Consider the following 22133-nt stretch of genomic DNA (forward strand, 5'->3'; position numbering starts at 1 on the left):
TTCACTGTCTTTTGGGTGTAGCAGAACCAAGAGTTGAAGTCATCATAGAACAATTGGAAAAATGCACATCATGCTCCACCTGTGACCTAAAAAGGAAGAGACACACCTTATATGTGCCTTTGTTGCTAGAAGCCAATCTGACTTGAATCTCTACAAAAATTTCCAGCGAGTTGAAAGAAAACCTCTGAGAAGAAAACTAAACACCTAAGAAGTACTACTGTTACTTTCATTTTTCTGAATTTTTTTCGGGAGTGTTTTATGTTTTCATTATTACACATGCAATAAATAAAAATATAGCAAAAAGTAAAATTTGGAGTGCGGGGTATTTGAGTTTTCATAGCTCTAATATTATCATGTTAATTTTGTGTAGTTTTCTGTTTAAATGTATTTTTTTATAATAATAAACTTTGAAATTTATTTGAATATATATTTTTTGTGTGGTATTAATGTAACCTGTCAGATAAAATCTGCACTGTCCCATTGAAATTGCTGAATGCGACCTGAAAATGGTCTGGGAAGCTAAGGGTTAAAGTCACCCTGTTGTTATAAACAATCCACACTTAAGTACCCATGTTCTGAAGGAAAAATCAATATGTTAATTTTATTGCTTTCAGAAATATTTACATTGAAAGTGCAAAATCAAGCAACTTCACCCTGTTTAACAGTACTTCTGGTTGTACAAACCTACCACATAGTTTAAGGTTATGAAACAATCAGCTGTCATAAACTGCTGCAGCTGCTGCTTAACAAGTCTTTATTCAGCCCTTTGTTATATGATCAAAAGCAATCAAGTGTAAAACTTCACAATCAGCTGACGCAAACTAATTGTTTTTAATTTATAGTTTTTAATTTATAAGAGCCCACTGGGAAGACAATTCTGTCTTCTTCTTGAGGTGATATTGCCTAGCAAATGTTGGCAATACGTATACTCTGATTTGGCCAGTGAAGTATAGAAAGCAACGAAATGTCTTTCAGTCATGAGATTCTCCGTCTTCCAGTGACATTTTTGCCATCATCCTTCAATATTAAGTTGCAACAATTGATATCTCTAGTCCCTAAAATATGTCCCAAGCCTTTTGTTCTTTTTTGTTTTATAATATGTAGTACAGTAGTTCTTTTTACTTTTTCATCCAGTGAAGGACTTTGATATTGATATTTTCAGTATCTTAGTTTCAATGCAAGAGATGACAATACAAACATTTCAAGGTCTGAATTCCATTTCAGTTCCTGTACCCTCTTTCCACCTTTCGTTCTCATAACAAACGCAGAACAAAAAACATGCAGCACTGAATCACGCCTATTCTCAGTTGCAAACCCCATGAAAAATTTCATGTTAATGAATTGAAGGGGTTGGCGGAAGAAAGTGGTAACTGACAGGAGAATATTCTGAGTTACTTCATGGTCAAATTCAAGGATAAGAATATAAATACCATTATTATACATATCAATTTACAGAAGATAGTTCTTTCTAACGGTATGTAGAAGATAGTTCTTTCTAACGGTATGTAGAAGATAGTTCTTTCTAACGGTATGTAGAAGATAGTTCTTTCTAACGGTATGTAGAAGATAGTTCTTTCTAACGGTATGTAGAAGACAGTTCTTTCTAACGGTATGTAGAAGACAGTTCTTTCTAACGGTATGTAGAAGACAGTTCTTTCTAACGGTATGTAGAAGACAGTTCTTTCTAGCAGTGTGTAGAAGACACTTCTTTCTAGCGGTATGTAGAAGATAGTTCTTTTTAGCGGTATGTATGGAATTACTTGTTACCAGCTACAACAGATAAGGTGTTCAGACAAATTCTTTCTAAACAAGGCCAATTCACACTGATCATCACAACACGGCACCATCACATTAGGGTTTATTCACACTGTCCGTCGTGTCATGTTACATCACGTTGTGTCAGTTCAAGTCACATGATTTCAACTCACGTGACTGTCCTCAATAGTTTTCAGTCTATAATAAATAAGAAATAACAAAGGAAAATAAAAATACGTAGGATAACAACTGATATAAAACAGTAAAACCACAACCTAACAAAAGCAAGGCTGTGGATCGCCTATCGGGAGGAAATGAGTTTGGGGTCACCTGCTCAACTATGGACAGTGAGTCGGTCATAAAAATTTTGTTCCCAAGAAACCTTGACAGTGCCATCATACCATGACATGACAGCTAATGTAAATTAGTCTTTAACGCTTTCTTCCCTCATTCACATTAGTTGTTTCCTAGTTTGTTTGTGTGTGTCACTTGGATTCACATTGCTGGTCCGAAATGGTACCTAAATATTTTAAGGAGGGGGATTTCCCTTTTAGATAATGTTTTGAAAGGGTTAATAGACAGCCAAACTCTTCACTGCATTTATGAGCAGGTACTTGTGTGCTATTATGACTGTGTCTTCTGCATATATCATGTTATTAATAAGTTTCCCATTTATTGTAAACTCTCTCAATCTTCTGTCAATGATTCCTTGAAAATTGCCTCAGAATAAACATTGAAAAAAAGAGTATTTACAGAATGTGCAAAAATTTAATACCACACTTTTGAAACCCATCTATGATTTGTTATACATCATTAGAAGCCCAGAGTACTGCGCAATATTTATTAGATAACTTTGTGCCATGCAAGATCGTTTACATTATAAGGACCTGGGATTTATGAGCAAGTTCTAAAATACCAATGTAAGCAGAAGGTGCTTTATCCACAATTCAATGTGGAGATTGTTGCATACTATCTGTGTTGACATAGCATCCCCATTTGCACCCGAAAAGATAGCGTGCAGTTCTGTTGAATTTTTCTTGAGTTACGTATTAGCCATAACTTACATGTAGTGGTCAACAGCTGGTGTTTGACTGCAGGAAATCACTGCAAGGCTCAATGTTTTGTGTCTCGCAATAGTCAGTGAATAATATTCGAATGACTATGCTGTGGTGGCCTGCAGCCAACTTCCCAATTTGTAAAGTAACCTGTGTCTGTTCATTAAACTCAATATCACTCATAACTTATATGGGTCCACTCTATCAAATGTACACATAAAATTCCAGGGAAAGTAAATTACTTGTAACGAGAAAAGAAAAAAATTCTTTCCTGGTGACAGACAATGCAGTATTGGACCCACTTAATCTACACACTGCAAAAAGTAAATTGCACATAAAACACCAGAGAAAATGTGCCTGAAGCCTCCTCTAAAAGTCACTGATGATGTACTGGCAAAAATTAAATGATGTTCTTTACTTTTAAAGTGCAGAAGACTATAATGTTTTACCAGAAAATAAAATTGTAACTAGAGCTTTATTTTTAAAAAATAATTATTTCATAATTAAAAACAATATTACAGCTTTTTTATATAACATTCCATATACAAATATACATATCTATTTATAAAAACAATATTGATGAAATAAACACACATGTAATTCCTACAGAGCAAAACAGGATTCTGAAACTTAATACATACAATAATACATGTGCTCTGAAAATATTATTGTCCAATACAGTGATTATCATTTACAGAGCATTTTTTCGTCTTTCCAGTTTTCTACTGGTAACAGCACAAAGGAAAGAAATAAAAATGTCACAACATGAACACAGCCAGCCAAATGAGGAACAATGATGTGTCAGAACATTTTCACATAGAATCAATAACAAGCCACTTTTCTTGCACTTGTTCAACTTGCTTTGTAACAATTGGATTTCGTATTCTGATTTTCACTTCTAGCTTCCCACCAACAGTTTTACGGCCTTCAAGCAACTGCAATTTAAAATAGAAAATAAATGTACTGCTTATCTTAAAGAACAGCATCACAATGGAAAATGAAAGTATTTTACTTACATCATAAGCATCATGAAGAATGCACTTAGTTTCCAATGGTTGCAGTTTGATATTTGCTGTACCAATTAGCGAATCGCCTCTAAAAAATCCACTGTAAAACAATGAGGTTACATAATAATAATCTTTGCAAGAGTCAGTAAGGATTATATTGAGGCAATCTACATCCTGTCAGAAACATCTGAACATAACAGAAGTTTTACAAGGAAAAATAACAATTTTTATTGTCTGTCTCAGATCTGAAAGTCTACACCAAAAATTTACATATTACTGGAGGTTCTTTAGCAAGTGACTGTATATTATTTTGCTGGTTGCTCGCATTACAGACCTGAGTCTTTTGTTAGAACTAATCAAAACAGAATGGAGTTGAATTGGCATAATAAGAGAAAGAATTAGTTTTGGTGTTTGGATTGTGTATTGGTCAGCATTTTAAGTCTGTTATATTCTATGGGATTTTAGCAGGCTATATTTCTCTCTTTCTGTCAGAATTTGTTACACAAATGACTGTAAAAATAGTATTGAAATGTTTCGAGATAAAGTAACCAAATTGTAGCCCACTTTTACGCAACTCCAGAACTATTGATGTGTGTAAAGTAACTAAGAGCTTGGCTTTTTCTTATCGGTGGCCGTAGGTGTTGATCATTTTAGTATACACAAGAAGGAAATAAATAAATAAAAGAAACCAACAAACAAAGATTAAGGAGTGGTGGTTAGCACTATGGAAAATGCTAATAGGTTACAGCATAAGCTAAGAGAGTAAATTCCTAATTGTACAAAATATAAATTCACTTGAGAAAATATCTTTTTCTCCGCAGCTATGGCCTGAATGATTTGCCCCTGTTGTCCAACTGTCTAGCTATCCCTATTTTCTCCATGAGGAGGGAACTAACAGTTTCAAAAGCTAAGTAAATGCGTCTGTTAGCAGTACTTGGCATTTTATCTCCCGCAGATAAGAAGTGCCCAGCAAGTCAGACTCCTTGTAATTTTACAGTATATGATCAGGTCAAGCTCGTTTCAAAGTCACTCAACTGTACTGTAATACGCAGTTCAGAATTGTTATTGAGGAAGAACTTTTGTGTCACACCCTTTAGTATCTGCAGTTAATACTATTCGGCAAGACCGTAATAAGTGGAAGTATGTTTGTGCGACACTGATACAGTTTGGCAGAATAAAATGCACAAAAAGTTCATAAGTAGCATATCGGCTTTTTATATGAACAGTATTATACTGGCTTTTTTATCATTACAATCTAACTAGTCTCAAAACAAGAGGAGAGTGCTGCAACTTGACAATACATACGTAACAAGAAAATCCCCGTCTGCCAAGAGCAAAATTTTGACTGTTTCCCCACTGAGTAGGGAGTGTAGAGCTGAGTGGTATTATTTAATTCCAGTAACCTTCAAAGTTATTAAGCATGCTGGTTATTTTCTATGGGCATCTATAGAACCTCCTTAAACTTTAACACACATAGAAATAATGTGTGTTTAATGAATGGTTTCAGAGGAACAAGAAATAAACTGAGAGTAGTGCTTACAACAACTGTCATCATTTGCTATAGCTCATCCACTGTTAACATATAAATCTTCACCTCAATGAAACAAAGTATACACATTGATGCCTATCACTCTTCCATCAAAACTGACAATTAAGGTATGGAAAAAAATGACAAATTGAAAGGCTTGCATCATGCTGGAAGTCATACAACATTAATTTATTTGCTTATACAGCATGCAGCAAAGAAGTACCTTAGCCTTTCTTCAATCAATCCTTCTGGCTGTTTGACTGGTGTCATTTCAATTTATAGCCATATCTACCATCCTTCCTTACTGGAGTCATAGCAGACATCCCTGAGAAGTCATCCTAGGGGACTTTCAAAAGGCATATGATTCGATAGATGAGCAGATTGTGATACCCACCCCATGACAACTGGGCCTTGATGAGAAGCCTAGCAGGCTAGTCCGTGCCACTTTGAGGAACAACACTTCCGAAGTCAAATTTAGAAATGAGCTCTCCGAGTTTCACCATTCAGATAGGAGTTAGACAAAATGATGGTCTCTCATGCATGCTCTTCATTGCGTACTGAAGAAGATTATCAGAGAATTAACTTTAACACTACTATCGGGAAATGGAATGAAGATTGGATACTTGAAAGATAACCTCATTGTACACTGATCCATAAGGGTGAGCATAGGTACAACATATCTTAAGATACAAAATTAGCATGCTTATTTCACTGGCCAAGAAGTTCAACAATCAAGTGACATCATCATCTTGTGTCACAGATCAGTTTAATATATTGCGTCTATGAGTAGAAATAGAATCGTTGTCAAAATTTGTACCAATCATATGGTATGATTAATAAATAATAATTCAGCAACAGCATTTGTTACATTACACAGTATCCATGTTACAACCCTTCAGTCTGCTATGAACAACAACAAGTAATCTCTCAGGTTTTCTTGGCGTGACTAATTAGTGTGCCTCCAGGTGTTCTGCCAACTTCTTGTTTCCATTTTATGCATGGTATTTTGATGGCCAACCAAGCCATCTACTTCAGATGCTGTGAATTTTGCTGTTACAGACTTACACTAGGGCTAAACTCACTGCACCCGAAGAAGATGGCTGGGGGGTCTCATCTAAATATCGTACATCAAATGGAAACAATAACTTGTAAATACACGGAAACACAGTATTAATAGCTAGAAGTCTTTTAAGATAATAAATTGCCACTTAAGATGTAGCCATTCACCAGAATAAGGCAATTTTACATGTTCAATAGTTTGGTCCAATTTTTGTATTTTGTACACTCCTAGGTAAAGCACATAAATAGGAAACCTGCTGCTGCAAATCCCTTAAAGTCAGAAATCACTCACCAAACAGCAGTACTGTTGAATGGGCACACACAACTTGTTAACTTTCGGAACAAATCCTTTGCCGAGGTAGTGCGCGCGCGCGCACACACACACACACACACACACACACACACACACACACACACACACACACACACACACACACACAAAAAAAAAACGCGCGCGCTGCGGCAGCCAATGTCCCTCACTGCACCAAGGCACATATGTGGGCTGAAAGGACTTATTACGAAAGCTAGCACATTTTCTTTCTTGTTTGTGTGTGCTTGTCGACAAGGTAATGTTTCTGTTATTCAGAGAGTGGTTTCATTTACTCCCGACATAATTACATTCAGCTAGAACTTACCTTACTATATTTACACATAACAGACATCTGCTGTACATAGGCACAACATAGAAATTTTATTCTTTTCCTGCCGCAGGGCACTTTTTACATCCAAAGCATCATCTTGTCTCGGGTAAATTAAGTATTCAAAGCTTTAAAGTTGATATACAACAATAACATAAAAGATGTATGTATCATTATAGCATAAATCAGAAGCTGACTGAGATAGATGCTGGTATCAAATACAAGATAAGTACAAAGTATGACGAGATGCAAAAGAATAAAAGGACAAGAAGTGTAAAATGCGTAGTGAGACACAGAGAAAGAAGAAAGAGTGAGGCACACAGTGAAACAATGAAAGTAAGAAAGAAATACATATGTGTTGACATATATTTTGTATATACAAAGCAAAGAGTGAAATTAGAGTGATTGTAGACCTTTTTGGCAACTGTCATCATCCAGAAAACTCTTTGCAGTATGTGACCAAGCTGTCTTGTTAAAAAATCTTTCTTTAATGACATCAAAAAATATTTGTTGGCTGTAGGATGGGGTGCCCTAGAAATAAAATATTTGTAATATTATGTAGACCAGGATTTTGACCACTGTTGCAAGTTAAGGAAATTAACGTAAATTAAGGCAAGGTGGGTGGCGAGAACCAAGGACATATTGCAGTGCCAGTTCCACCTGTGGGGTTCTGAGAAAATGGTGTCTTGCAGAAGAATCCAAGTGGCATGTATGGTGAAACAGGCACTGGGGTCATGACTGTCATGTTGTATAACACACTCTGCAACAGGATATTGTGTGTTGCCAGTGTACACCGACTGTCTATGCCCATTTATCCTAACTGATAACTTAGTGGTAGTTATGCAAATGCAAGAAGGCTGAACAGTGTTTACATACCAGCTGGTATATGATATACATGGTACGTAGTACACATTTTGCCATTTACGGTGCTGGTTTAGGTGGTGGTAAAAGGGTGCATACGGCAAGTCTTGCAGTTGAGACGTCGCAGGTGTGGGAGCCATATGGAGAATGATGGATGCAGGAGCAGCGTAGCGTCTGACAAGGATAGTACGGAGATTGAGAAGACAACAAAAAGCTATTCTAGGTGTGGTGGGCAAAATCACTGAAAGAATGGATCTATGACTTCATAAAATAATGCCCTGAAATGAGGTCCATTCTGTCCGTAATTTTTCCCACCACACCTAGAATAGCTTTTCATTGCCCTCTCAGGCTCCACAATACCCTTTGAACCCTATGCTCTTTCTGCACCCATGTCCCTTTCCTAGGCCTCCTACTCCTGTGACCATCCCCACTGTACGACTTTCCCTATGCATCCTCCTACAACCACCTGTACCAGCCCTGTAACTTGCAAAACATGTACTATGAAAGAGAGAGCCACCCATGAAATGACACATATCATATATCAGGCTTTTATATCGGCATTACAACCATCAGTTAAGATGAATGGGCAAAGGCAGAGGGTGTACACTGGCAACATACAATATCCTGTTGCAGAGCTTGCTCTATGACATGACACTTGTGACTTTGACGTCCGTTTCACTACATGTGCCATTTGGATTCTTCCCCCAGGCACTAGTTTCTCAGAACTCCGTAAGTGGAAAGTGGCCTACAACATGCCCTTGGTTTTCACCACCCCCCTGCCCTTAATTTACATTAATTTCTTCAGTCTCAGCATTTCTTCACTTAGTTTTCTACTTCTATCATTTTCTGACCTGTCTATTTTTTGACATCATCCTCCCACCTCTAGCACATACAATGCATTTAGGTTTTCACTCTTATTAACTCATGCACAGTGTTTTAGCAGTAATCTCTGTCTTGCATATTTCTCAATCTTCCCTCTTTCAGCTCTCACATTTTCAAATCTCATCTGGTGCAGTCCCCAATAATCAGGAAATTCCCATCCCATCCGTTAAGTCTCCCTTGACCCTGGGTTTTGGGCGACTTTTCCAAACTCTACCCCTTTTCACAAATCTCACCAGTCAGTTTTTTCACCCCTCTTCCTTCCCTTTCAACCATTCTGCCAGGAGGAGGAGCCACTGGTTCCGAAAGCTAACAAACTGTAATACCTTTCTATGTGTATTCTCCTGCCACCACTTGGTGAGTAGATTTTTTTATCCATCCTTTTCCTTTATATATTATTAATAATAATGTACATAGAAGAGAAGTTAAGATAGGTCATCACAAATATATTCAGAATGAGTAAATATATAATGGTGTGACTTTCTCTGAGTTATAGTGAACAATGTGATGAATATTCTGTCTGGCAAGTAAATTTTAATGTTTATAACTGCCAAATTATGAACAAATTGTTTCTATCTTTTTTATTTTACACAAAAAATTAGTGACAAAATGTGTGGAACCTGATAAAATAGTGACACTATAACAGCACATGAAATCACCATTCTAGCATCATCAAGTGAGGAGGTCCTATAAACATCTTCCCTACTGTATCAAACATAAGGAAACACGTTTGCCAGTGTACTTGAGACCCATCAATCTGTGCTTTGCTGTTGTGGCAATCAGAGAATTTGCTCAAGTTATTCACATGGACTTCCACAATGTATGCAACAGTCAAAACAGTGGTATGGGTCTCATTTATGGGAAATGTCACTGCAAAGAGCAGCAGTGTGAATATATGCCAAACAGTATCCTTATCATGCCAATATCTTTCAATTTGTCTGTCCGAAAATGATAAAAAAATTCAAGAAACAGAAAGTGTGAAGAATAACACACATCAATGGAAAAGAAGAGTAACTGATACGAGAAATGCAATCATCATTCTAGCACTGTTAACACTCGATCCACACATCACTATGAAGCAGCTTGAATATGTGACTGGGATCAGCCAAATGAGAGTTCTACAAATATACATTCTAATGTGTTTCACCCTTACCATATTTCACTCTTGACAACTTCATGGCAACTACATAAAATTGGTTGCAGATTTCTGAAAACTGAAAAGTAAGCAGAATTTCTACAAAAGATTTTGTTTAGTGGTGAAGCATCATTGAAAACCTTGGGCAAATTAATCTTTGCAATATTCACTAATGGTCAGCTGAAAATCCCCACTGGCTGCAAGAAGTGGATAAACATTGACAACTGTCTGCCAACATGTGATGTGGGCTTTTCAAGAATCACATCATTGGCCCCTGTTTTACTGATGTGACTCTAAGCAAAGCAGACATAATATTCTACATCATATCCTAAGAGATACACAACTGTAAATATTGGAAAACATACCACTGAACGTAAGGTGATCCATGTGAAACAACAATGGACAGACAGATTATTGTAGATTTTCTGCTCATTCTGTGGTATTAAAACTATATCATCTGCATAAGTCAGAGTGTTGGTTCTTCTACTCAGCTGTATTCCTGTATCCTAGCTCATTACCTCTGTCACTGCTCTTTCCCAAACCAGACTGAACAGTGAGGGGCGGTGGTGGTGGGAAGTGGGGGACGGGGGACGGGGGGGGGGGGGGGGGGGGGGGGGGGGGACGGGGGGGGGGGGGAGCTACACTTCAGTCTTCCTCTCCAATTTCTCTGACATCTTTCCATTCACTTTCACAATACATGTAGTCTCTTGTATTCATGCCTGCACCCTTTCCAGTTCTTGCCATACTGTTTGCTTGCCTCTTCACACTACCATACACTTTTTGGAAATCCACAAAACGACAGTGAACATCTCTGCGAAATTCCCAGCTCTTTGATAGCATTTGCCTTATTATACGTAGTTGGTCTACAATTCATTTTTTAAATGCTACTTATTGGAATCCAAGTACCTCTTCAAGGTATGGTGTCAGCTACTTCAATAATAACAGGCTCAGGATCGTAGAAGTTGTGCGTAGAAGTTGTGCATAGTACGGTAGTCCCTTTTCCGTTGCTGCAATCACTGGGTCTCCTTTCCTTAGCATTGGGCAGATGACAGACTGCTTCCTTCTGTTGGGATTCTTTCCCTCCTCGGAATTAAATTGATTAGATGGTATACTCTCTCTTGTAGGATCTCTCTTCCCTCTATCAGCATTTCTGCAGGTTTTCCCATTCCTCCATAGTTTTCATTTCACCTGTTATCGGTTGTCCTGCTTGTCTTTGATCATATCAATCCTTGCATTATATCCTTCCTTGAAGAGCATGACTGTCCTGTAAAAGTCTCTTGTATTGCCTACTGTTTGATCCATTTCTGCCAGTGTTATCTTGCTTTTTATATGTCTCACTTTTCTGTTCAAAGGACTTGCTGCCTCCATGTATCCCAACCTTAACTTTCATCGTGTCTGTCTGTCAGCCATAACATTTTAGCCTCTTTTCTCTTGTTAACTGCATGTGTACCCTTGTCATTAAACTATCCTCTGCTCCACCCCCTGCTCTCCAATGGTTTCAGCATTTCATCTGCTGCGCATTTGACTTCGATCATGAGCTTGGACCATAACGTATCTACATCACCTCGCTGTCCTTCCATGGCAGCAAACTTGTTTCAAATTTTAATTGCATGCATATGTATAGTGGTCTTCAGTCCAGAGACTGGTTTGATGCAGCTCTCCATGCTATTCTATCTCGTGCAAACTACTTCATCTCTGAGCAACTACTGCAATCTACATCCTTCTGAATCTGCTTAGTGTATTCATCTCTTTGTCTCCCTCTACAATTTTTACCCTCCACACTTCCCTCCAATACTAAATTAGTGATCCCTTGATGCCTGAGAACGTGTCCTACCAATCAATCCCTTCTTTTAGTCAGGCTGTGCTACAAATTCCTCTTCTCCCCAATTCTATTCAGTACCTCCTCATTAGTTACATGATCTACCCACCTAATCTTCAGCTTCTTCTGTAGCACCACATTTCAAAAGCTTTCTTGTCTAAACTATTTATCATCTATGTTTCGCTTCCACACACGGCTACACTCCATACAAATACTTTCAGAAAAGACTTCCTGACACGTAAATCTGAACCAGATGTTACCAAATTTCTCTTCTTCAGAAATGCTTTCCTTGCCATTGCCAGTCTACATTTTATATCCTCTCTACTTCGACCATCATCAGTTATTTTTCTCTCCAAATAGCAAAACTCATCTTCTGCTTGTAAGTGTCTCATTTCCCAATCTAATTCCCCCAGCATCATACAATTTAATTGAACTACATTCCATTATCATCGTTCTGCTTTTGGTGATGTTCATCTTAAATCCTCCTTTCAAGACGGTGTCCATTCCGTTCAAATGCTCTTCCAGGTCCTTTGCTGTCTCTGACAGAATTACAATGTCATCGGCGAACCTCAAAGTTTTTATTTCTTCTCCATGAATTTTAATACCTACTCCGAATTTTTCTTTTGTTTCCTTTACTGCTTGCTAAATATACAGATTGAACAACATCGGGGAGAGGCTACAACCCTGTCTTACTCCCTTCCCAACCACTGCTTCCCTTTCATGTCCCTCGACTCTTATAACTGCCATCTGGTTTCTGTACAAATTGTAAATAGCCTTTTGCTCCCTGTATTTTACCCCTGCCACCTTTAGAATTTGAAAGAGAGTATTCCAGTCAACATTGTCAAAAGCTTTCTCTAAGTCTACAAATGCTAGAAACATAGGTTTGCCTTTCCTTAATCTTTCTTCTAAGATAAGTCGTAAGGTCAGTATTGCCTCACGTGTTCCAGTGTTTCTAAGGAATCCAAACTGATCTTCCCCGAGGTTGGCTTCTACTAGTTTTTCCATTCGTCTGTAAAGAATTCGTGTTAGTATTTTGCAGCTGTGACTTATTAAACTGATAGTTCGGTAATTTTCACATCTGTCAACACCTGCTTTCTTTGGGATTGGAATTATTATATTCTTCTTGAAGTCTGAGGGTATTTCGCCTGTTTCATACATCTTGCTCTCACCAGATGGTCGAGTTTTGTCAGGACTGGCTCTCCCACGGCCGTCAGTAGTTCCAATGGAATATTGTCTACTCCGGGGGCCTTGTTTCGACTCAGGTCTTTCAGTGCTCTGTCAAACTCTTCACGCAGTATCATATCTCCCATTTCATCTACATCCTCTTCCATTTCCATAATATTGTCCTCAAGTACATCACCCTTGTATAGACCCTCTATATACTCCTTCCACCTTTCTGCTTTCCCTTCTTTGCTTAGAACTGGGTTTCCATCTGAGCTCTTGATATTCATACAAGTCGTTCTCTTATCTCCAAAGGTCTCTTTAATTTTCCTGTAGGCAGTATCTATCTTACCCCTAGTGAGATAGGCCTCTACATCCTTACATTTGTCCTCTAGCCACCCCTGCTTAGCCATTTTGCACTTCCTGTCGATCTCATTTTTGAGACGTTTGTATTCCTTTTTGCCTGCTTCATTTACTGAATTTTTATATTTTCTCCTTTCATCAATTAAATTCAATATTTCTTCTGTTACCCAAGGATTTCTATTAGCCCTCATCTTTTTACCTACTTGATCATCTGCTGCGTTCACTACTTCATCCCTCAGAGCTACCCATTCTTCTTCTACTGTATTTCTTTCGCCCATTCCTGTCAATTGTTCCCTTATGCTCTCCCTGAAACTCTCTACAACCTCTGGTTTAGTCAGTTTATCCAGGTCCCATCTTCTTAAATTCCCACCTTTTTGCAGTTTCTTCAGTTTTAATCTACAGGTCATAACCAATAGATTGTGGTCAGAGTCCACATCTGCGCCTGGAAATGTCTTACAATTTAAAAGCCGGTCCCTAAATCTCTGTCTTACCATTATATAATCTATCTGATACCTTTTAGTATCTCCAGGGTTCTTCCATGTATACAACCTTCTTTCGTGATTCTTAAACCAAGTGATGTTATGCTCTGTGCAAAATTCTACCAGGCGGCTTCCTCTTTCATTCCTTACCCCCAGTCCATATTCATGTACTACTTTTCCTTCCCTTCCTTTCCTTACTATCGAATTCCAGTCCACCATAACTAAAAAATTTTCATCTCCCTTAACTATCTGAATAATTTCATTTATCCCGCCATACATTTCTTCAATCTCTTCATTATCTGCAGAGCTAGTTTGCATATAAACTTGTATTACTGTGGTAGGCATGGGCTTCGTGTCTACCTTGGCTACAATAATGCGTTCACTACTACACGGCTAAAAGCAGCTTATTCGCGCTGCTATTTTTTTATTCATTATTAAACCTTCTCCTGCATTACGCCTATTTGATTTTATATTTATAACCCTGTATTCACGTGAGCAGAGGTGTTGTTCCTCTTGTCACCAAACTACATTAATTCCCACTATATCTAACCTTAACCCATCCATTTCCCTTTTTAAATTTTCTAACCTACCTGCCCGGTTAAGGGATCTGACATTCCACGGTCCGATGCGTAGAATGTCAGTTTTCTTTTTCCTGATAACAACGTCCTCCAGAGCAGTCCCCACCCGAAGATCTGAATAGCAGAATATTTTACTGAAGAGGACACCACCATCATTTAACCATACAGTAAAGCTGCATGTCCTTGTGAAAAATTACGGCTGTCATTTCCCCTTGCTTTCAGCCATTCGCAGTGGTCAATACCACCAAAGCAAGACATGTTACAAGGCAGACTGTTGCCCCTGCAACTACTGAAAAGGCTGTGCTGCCCCTCTTCAGGAACCACATGTTTATCTGGCCCTTCAAGAGATACACCTCAGTTGTGGTTGCACTTACGGTACGGCTATCTGTATCGCTCAGGCAAGCAGGCTCCGTATCATTGGTCCTCTTTCAGTAGACCTGTGTTTATTTTCTGTCTTCTCCTGCAGTTTCTGCATTCTGTTCTTTCATGAATAGTTGTCAGCACAAGCTAGTAGTCTGATCCCATTTCTGCACCTCTTTGAGATTTTACATTTGCAACAACGCTTCTGTGTCTAGCATCCACTAATATGTTGTCTACTCTGTGTGGATTGGTCAAGTCATTTCCAGGTTATCTTATAATTTTTTCTGTCAGGAAAGTAGGTAATCAATCCATAGGTTTTCTGAAGTTGCCAGACTGACTTGTGTCATTCCATTGTTGCTGGAGGAATCGTGTGGGCTATGGAGGCCAATGTAGGATCTCAGAAAGGCCTGGCATTGGCATCATCTAGGAACATTTTCACAATGTAAAATGGGTGCGTCTTCATTTACTGATTCTAGGTTTTTGTAGAAACTACCTTTTTCATTATCATTTTTATCTTATGCAGGTGCATGGTACAACGTCATTTTAAGGCTGTGAACTTTCCTTTCATTCTTGTTCACCATATTTTTAGTAACAGCCGTGAAGTACATGATATTTCCTCTTATTCTGTTGGCTACTGCAAAATCAACTCCAATTTGATGTTTACCTTCTTTATTTCCACTATAAAAGTAACTGTAGAACATATCATTATGCATCCCTATTCCACACCATCTTATCTCTTGCAGTGCCACTATTTCTAGCCTGTACCTGTTCAGTTCATCATTCAGCACTTTCAACTCTCCAGTGATGTACAGTGATCTTATATTCCAAGTGCCACATTCCAATCTGTGATTGTTCTGTGATATTCTAGCATTAGGCATTTGACTGCCTAGTGCCATTTCCAGTGTTGTTCCATACTGAATCCAAGGCTATTTCTTGGCGTTTCATAGCAACTGCCTTTTTTATGCTGTGAAGGAGTTGGATTTACACTGAACCCCCAACCTGGAGGAGCAGGGTGTCCCATTTATTTTGAATCATCACCTTTGAGCTTGGGAGCCCCTACCAGTAGCAAAGCTACCCCTGTCATAGTTCTTCAGATCATCTGACCATGCAAACCCCAACACGAAGAAAAAGTGATGACACCAACCATAAAGTAGGGGTCATAGTTCAGCAGTTATAAATGTTAAAAATTACTTGTATGTCAGAAAATTCACCTCACTGTCTGTTATAACTTGGTGAAAATGGCACCGCAATATACGAGTATTTACTTGTTCTGGATATGGTCGGGTTGGCTCCTCATTTTGTGTGTGAGCTACCCAACTCTTCAGGTGGATGTTTGACCACAAAATGCAAACTTTTTGAATACCTAATTTGTAAATGAGTTGGAACTACCACACTTGCTTAATGGGGAATGCAATGTTAACATCTTATAGAAGACAGCCATCAAGTAATGAGAGAACTACATTTATGTGTCACCTTTAATGTAATTTTCTCAATGGGATAAAACACAAACTATGCAAATGTTTAGCTAAAAATTGTATGTAAATTAAGAGTATAAGTCTGCTGTAAATGACAGACTCAAATTGTTAATGTTGGCCTGAATTTAATTCAGATTTAATTAGAACTCTAATCTATCAACTATGCATCGTGATTTCAATAGTTACAAATATTTTATGAAATGTTTGAATTTTAATCAGAGCTACCTGATACCAGGTAAAAGCTCTTCTAATGTAAGAGGTTTATGTTGCACGACTTATGATAACAACTGAAACAATAAATGCATAATGATAAAAATGTCTTATTGAATGACTGTCATGCAAGTATCGTGAGACTGATAGTTAATGACAAGAAATACTAAAAGAATGTAGAAAGCATGACACTCAACTGAAGGAAAAAGGTCCCAGTTCATTCTCACGACATATTCCATAAGTTACGTTATGAAGAATGTGTGTGAAATGATTTTAGCTACTAATCTGAGCATGCAGCAAAAAGTTACATATCTTCCATAAATTGGTGTAAATATTAGCCAACACCGATGATACAGACAGTTACAAGATTTCACATGGCAATGGAGGAGGAGTTTAACACATCAGAATATGTTGATGAGGACGTACGACTGACAATGAGTCCAAGACTAAATATAGGGTCAGTAATGGTATCTGGTTGTGAATTTGAGAAAACTGAAGAATTTAACTTCTGAGATTGATCATAACCTACAATAACAATACCTCACGCAAAATTGAACAATGGGTAGAGGCAGCCAACACAGCTTACTTTACCATAATGAGACAACTTTCTTCATGACTCTTTTCTCACACCACTAAATTAATCATCTATGAAACACTTAAGGCAAGTGCTCACACATGCCTCAGAAACTAACAGTAAGAGATACTAACGTGTTAGATGTCTTTGAAAGGAAAGCAATCTGCAGAATAAAAGGCCTCTGGTTTGAAGGAGGAAGGTGAAGAAGAGGACATAACAATGATCTTCGTACCATATGTAAAGAGTCACCTACCGTAGTAAGATTGGGATGGGCTGGGTGATACAGAGGAACCGAAGAAAATATGTCAAAGAAGATCTACGGAGATTGTGATAAAGGAATTAGATAGCAGTAGCAAGGAATCACGACATCTGCCAGAAAATTGCTGAAGAGGCAGAGGTCAACAATGGACTGTAGAACAACAGAAGAAGAAATAGAATTAAGAAAGTAAGTGTCCTACCTGAATATTAGCAAAATAGCAGTCCTTTTCTTCACAGAGGGTGACATATGAAAGTGATAAAAAAGAAACTAAATTAGTGCTTAATCAATAGTTTTTGAGGTTGCTGGGTTGATTAGCGATAGTCCTCCCGCTGATATTTAATCCATAAGAGTGGGGGTGGAGATAGGAAGGGGCGATACATAAAGCTATCGAATGCTTGCAATTTCAACCCAGCCTGATACAACGAACTTAATATTTGGGCAAATAGGCAACACTGGGTAATTAGTTGTGAAAGAAACAGACAACCAGGAAACTTTTCCAATGAAATTAGTGTACTCCTTGTACTTTACTTCCTTCACAGGATGCAAATAGTTCTACTTATTTGAATCACAATTCCCAAATAACCACAATTATAAAAGTGCTAAACTTGAAGTGTTTATTGCTCACAAATGAAATTAAAGCAAAACATTAAAAGCAAGAAAAAAGAGACTAAACAACTTGAAAAGAAACGGACTTGTCCCAACACTTTCAAAGCCAGATAAAAAGCACTTTTCATTGTACAAAGAAATTAGTAACATCAATTTAACAGCTTATTGTTAAGTTTCTGGTATTACTTCTAAGGTTGATGCAACTTTACCTGCAACTTATTGTCTTGCCACAGGTCTCTGGACAACAGAAGCAACATAAATTTCGTATCACTGACCTGCAATAGGAATTAACCCTAATCATGTCAACAACTTCAGCTTTATTATTACGGGAAAAAGTACAGAAAATGAATGTTCAAGCCTGTTATGCTGCATATGGTTATTGAAGGGAAGCACAGATGACCTGCTGGGCTAATCTTGTACCTGAATACTTCATATATCATATCTCAAATGTCTTCCAGTCTCATGCAAGATGTACTTTACACAAGGTTGTCAAAAATACTACTTTATGTTTGGCCTTCTCCATTAAGAGAAATCCAAATTCACTACCATCATAATTCAAACATTTTTCATGTATCTTTAATTCATGCTGACGAACAGTGAAATAAAAGACAAACACAGGCAATAAATGAACACAGTTCCTAAGATCGTTTATTTCAAACACTCCACATTTTAAGAGACTTAACTGAACAATGTAAGATCCAGTAAAATCAGATAGCCTTGGACTTCAGCTATCTCTATTATTTAAACTTCTATCACAAACCATGCCACCAGTTATTTTATTTTCTGTACTATAAATTGATCTCTGGTATGATAGCTGAAACTTCAGTCGACAACACCTGCTGTTTATCTTCAGCTGTGCTTTATACAGTAATTAAATCTGCATTATTTAAATTTATAGTCTTGTCAGCATACAAAACATGCTTATGAAATCCCTAATTATCCATAACCAGTCATACTTCATGTTTCTACTACAAATGTTTGAAGACTACACTTGCATTTTTCAGACACATTTATTTAAAATTAATGTTTTGTATGTAGTTTTCTGAGGAACCTGTGGCACTGTCTGTGTGCAGAAGGATAATACAATAATTATAGTACATAGACCTCAAAAATCAAAGTTATGTGGGTGCCTACATTGCAATACAATATAAATACCTATCAGAGGCCACAGGTTGCTTTTATGAATCACATCCATATTATAATCTGCACCTTTAATATGCACAGATTAAATACTAGAAAGGTAACCTTTGCAAAGATCCTACATTATAATAACACTACCAACAGATTCGATTTACTTCTGATGTAAAACTATTCATAATAGTACTGGCAAACTGGTGGCTAGTGCAAGCTTGGAGAGTTATTGCAAGCAGCTGTGATGGTCCCAACAGGGAAGGCAAAGCAACATGCAAACAAAAGCTGACAAGCAAAAACAAAAGTTACACCAATGGTGTGAAAATTTTGGAAGGAGAGAGACAATGCTGAGCTGAGTGGGTCTGAAATATCTACCAGAATGAAATACCAACTTTAAAAAACTTCACAGCTTTTGCTACACAGATCTGTACTTCAAGACTATCAAGGAAACCCTGAGAAAAAATATTGTCTGCCTACTGCATTTGGCTTTAAAAGGTGTCAAAAGTTTCAATAGGTGTGAATGAGAAAATGTAGTTGCAAAAAGGCACTTGTTAGATAAATAAATTTTAAAAAATGAAACATCGGAATCAAAGCAGCCCAGTGGTTTACTTGAACAGAAAGTTAGTGAATTCATACACATTACAATGGGAATAAACATTGGCAAAGCAAAAGTGAGTGAGGAATATTGTGAAACAGAAGTGATTTTCAACATGTACGTGTTCAGCTGAACAAAATTTCAGGCTATAAAACAGAAATGGACAGGAAAAAATATAAAATACATGGAAACCTAGCTTATTCCGAAATAAGTTAGAGAACATATTATCTTCCTATACTTAATTAAAAAGTGAAATGGAAGGAAGGAAGGAAGATCAAGGTTAAAAGCCCCATCAACATTGAGGTCGTTACATACAGAGCACAACGTTATATATAACCTGTCACTGTCACCAGCATTCTTATATTACAGAATCTTTGCATGTTACCCTGTAGTACACAAGCTACATGTATGTTACTTTATGAAAGATGCAGTAGATGTGATATGAGAAAGTAGCCTGTGACCTCTGAAAGGTATAAATGTTGTTATTTATCTATTTAATATTATCAGTCCCATAACTGTGAATATTTGAATCAATTGTGCGTTTTCACTTTCTGCACCTAGATATTGCCACATTCTGCTTCTAAATATTACCGAAGGTGGCCCAGAAAGCAGTACATACAGAAACATTTATACTAAATTAAGTTCAAGTAAATCAGCTGGAAGATGGAAATGTACTAGAAACATTAAAGAAAGAATGATTACAGATATTCGAATATTTCAGTGTATATTCACAAGTGGTACGGTTTGTGTTAACAGAAGATGTTTGCATTCAAAATGAACATGGACAACATACATTCATACACTGGTTATCAGAGTTATTTGACTAATTCTTAGTGACAGATCAGTACATGCAGGTAGCTAGCTGAAAAGAAAAGTTGCATAACATTTCCTCAGTGGTCAGACAACATCAAATCTGTGTTAAACTGAGGCTTTCAAAGATATTCACCATCATTTTTGTCAGGAGGTGACTGTCTTCTAGGATGGAGTCTGCATCCTTTATAGTGGCATACAAGCTTGTCATTTGCCATGTGTTGTTATTGGTATTCTAACTTCTACTGGAGAAGTGACGTCACCTGGAGAGAGGGATTCACATGTGCAAATGCAAAAATCAGCAATGAGGCAGAAACCCCCTCCCCCCAATCAAAATCCACCACCCCCACCCCAATCAGAATATTGAGAGCCATGTGAGGAGCTGAGACGAAGTCCAGCATCCCCTACTCAGATATGACACATACTCAGATATGACACAATATCAACACTGAGAAAATTTTATACAAGGATGAGAACAATTTATAATATGAGGACGCTGCCATGAAAAACTTTGAAGACATGTGGGAAACAAAGAGACAGAAAAAAAGAATGCCTTGACTGCACAAAAGATATTTCCTGCACATAAGATATTTTCATGGCATTACATTATAACAAAGGATAATATTTATAATTCTGAGTTAGTAGACTGATGAAAGTTTTATCTTATTTGGACTACCTAACTTCAAAGAAGTAAGACTCTTTGATAGTAAGTTTCAAGATCTGTAATTAATTGGCACTTACTTAATTTGCTGTTTTTGATTAAACAATGGAAACCCGAGGTTGAAATATCAAGAATATAAAGAGTTGTTCGGAAAAGGAAAGGAAGAGGAAGGAGATGGATTAGCAGGGTATGGACGGACCTGGAGGGGGGGGGGGGGGGGGGAGAACAGTGCTTTCTAACAGAGCATGCAGCATGCAAGGCTTAGACTGCCAGCAGGCACAACATTGGGAAGCTGTTGAGGCAGGGCAGGAAGGTGGGAGAGGCGGGTAGCAAAACAGGAGTGAGAAAGGGGAAAGATGGGTGGTTCCATTGGTAGAGGGCTACACACAAAGAGGATGAGAATAGGGAGGAGGTGATAGGACAGAGAGGGCGGAAAATATTGGGTTGAGGGTGTGGGGACAGCAGGCTATCATAGGTTGAGGCCAGGTTAATTTCGGGAGCGGAGAATGTGTTGTAAGGATGAACTCCCATCTGCACAGTTTAGAAAAGCAGGTGGTAGGCAGGATACAGACGCCACTCCCAGTCCCAACCCCTTGCCACAGGGATCATGTGCCTGTACAAGCCTCAGGTGCAATGTCTGCCTGATCTACCAACTCAGCACTTCCAATTCCAGTCTTTTCAGGGGCTTATCCTACCCCATTAGAAGTCAAGCCACCTGTGAAAGCAGCCATGTTATATATAGCAGCTCTGTTGCATTAATTGCACAGATTTTTATATTGATATGACAATCAAACAGCTGTCCATCAGAACTAACTGCCAAATTGTGGCCAAGAGCAAAGTACGTAGACAACTTTGTGGCACACCATGCAGCTGAGCATAATGTGCTTGGTCTGAATGGGTGCTTCACTACCATAGTCATCTGGATCCTCCCATCTACCACCAGCTTTTCTGAACTGCGGAAATAGGAGTTATCCTTAAAACACATCTCCACTCCTGAAATTATCCCGGCCTCAACCCGCAGTAAACTACTGTCCCCACACCCTCCACCCAACAGTTTCCACCCCCTTTGTCCTGTCACCCCCTCCCTAGTCTCATCCCCTCACTGCCATCCTCTACAAATGCACCGCCCACATCT

At 38.1% G+C, this 22133-nt stretch overlaps 1 protein-coding gene across 2 annotated transcripts in view; it reads right to left on the minus strand.

The window, feature by feature from the left end:
- Positions 1-3313: 3313 nt before the first annotated feature.
- The window catches only part of LOC124798026 (coiled-coil and C2 domain-containing protein 1-like), a 131463-nt gene continuing 112643 nt past the window's right edge, over positions 3314-22133 (minus strand). The window contains exons 15-17 of one of the 2 annotated variants that reach the window (XM_047261236.1): positions 18011-18076; positions 3827-3917; positions 3314-3745 (exon numbers count right to left, since the gene is read on the minus strand). In XM_047261236.1, coding sequence (XP_047117192.1) covers positions 3623-3745; positions 3827-3917; positions 18011-18076 — 280 coding nt within the window. In that variant the 3' untranslated portion in view covers positions 3314-3622. The remainder of the gene's footprint in view (positions 3746-3826; positions 3918-18010; positions 18077-22133) is intronic. The other variant, XM_047261238.1, reaches the window with a different exon arrangement.

Source organism: Schistocerca piceifrons, chromosome 5 (assembly GCF_021461385.2).
Source record: "Schistocerca piceifrons isolate TAMUIC-IGC-003096 chromosome 5, iqSchPice1.1, whole genome shotgun sequence".
NCBI lineage: Eukaryota > Metazoa > Arthropoda > Insecta > Orthoptera > Acrididae > Schistocerca > Schistocerca piceifrons.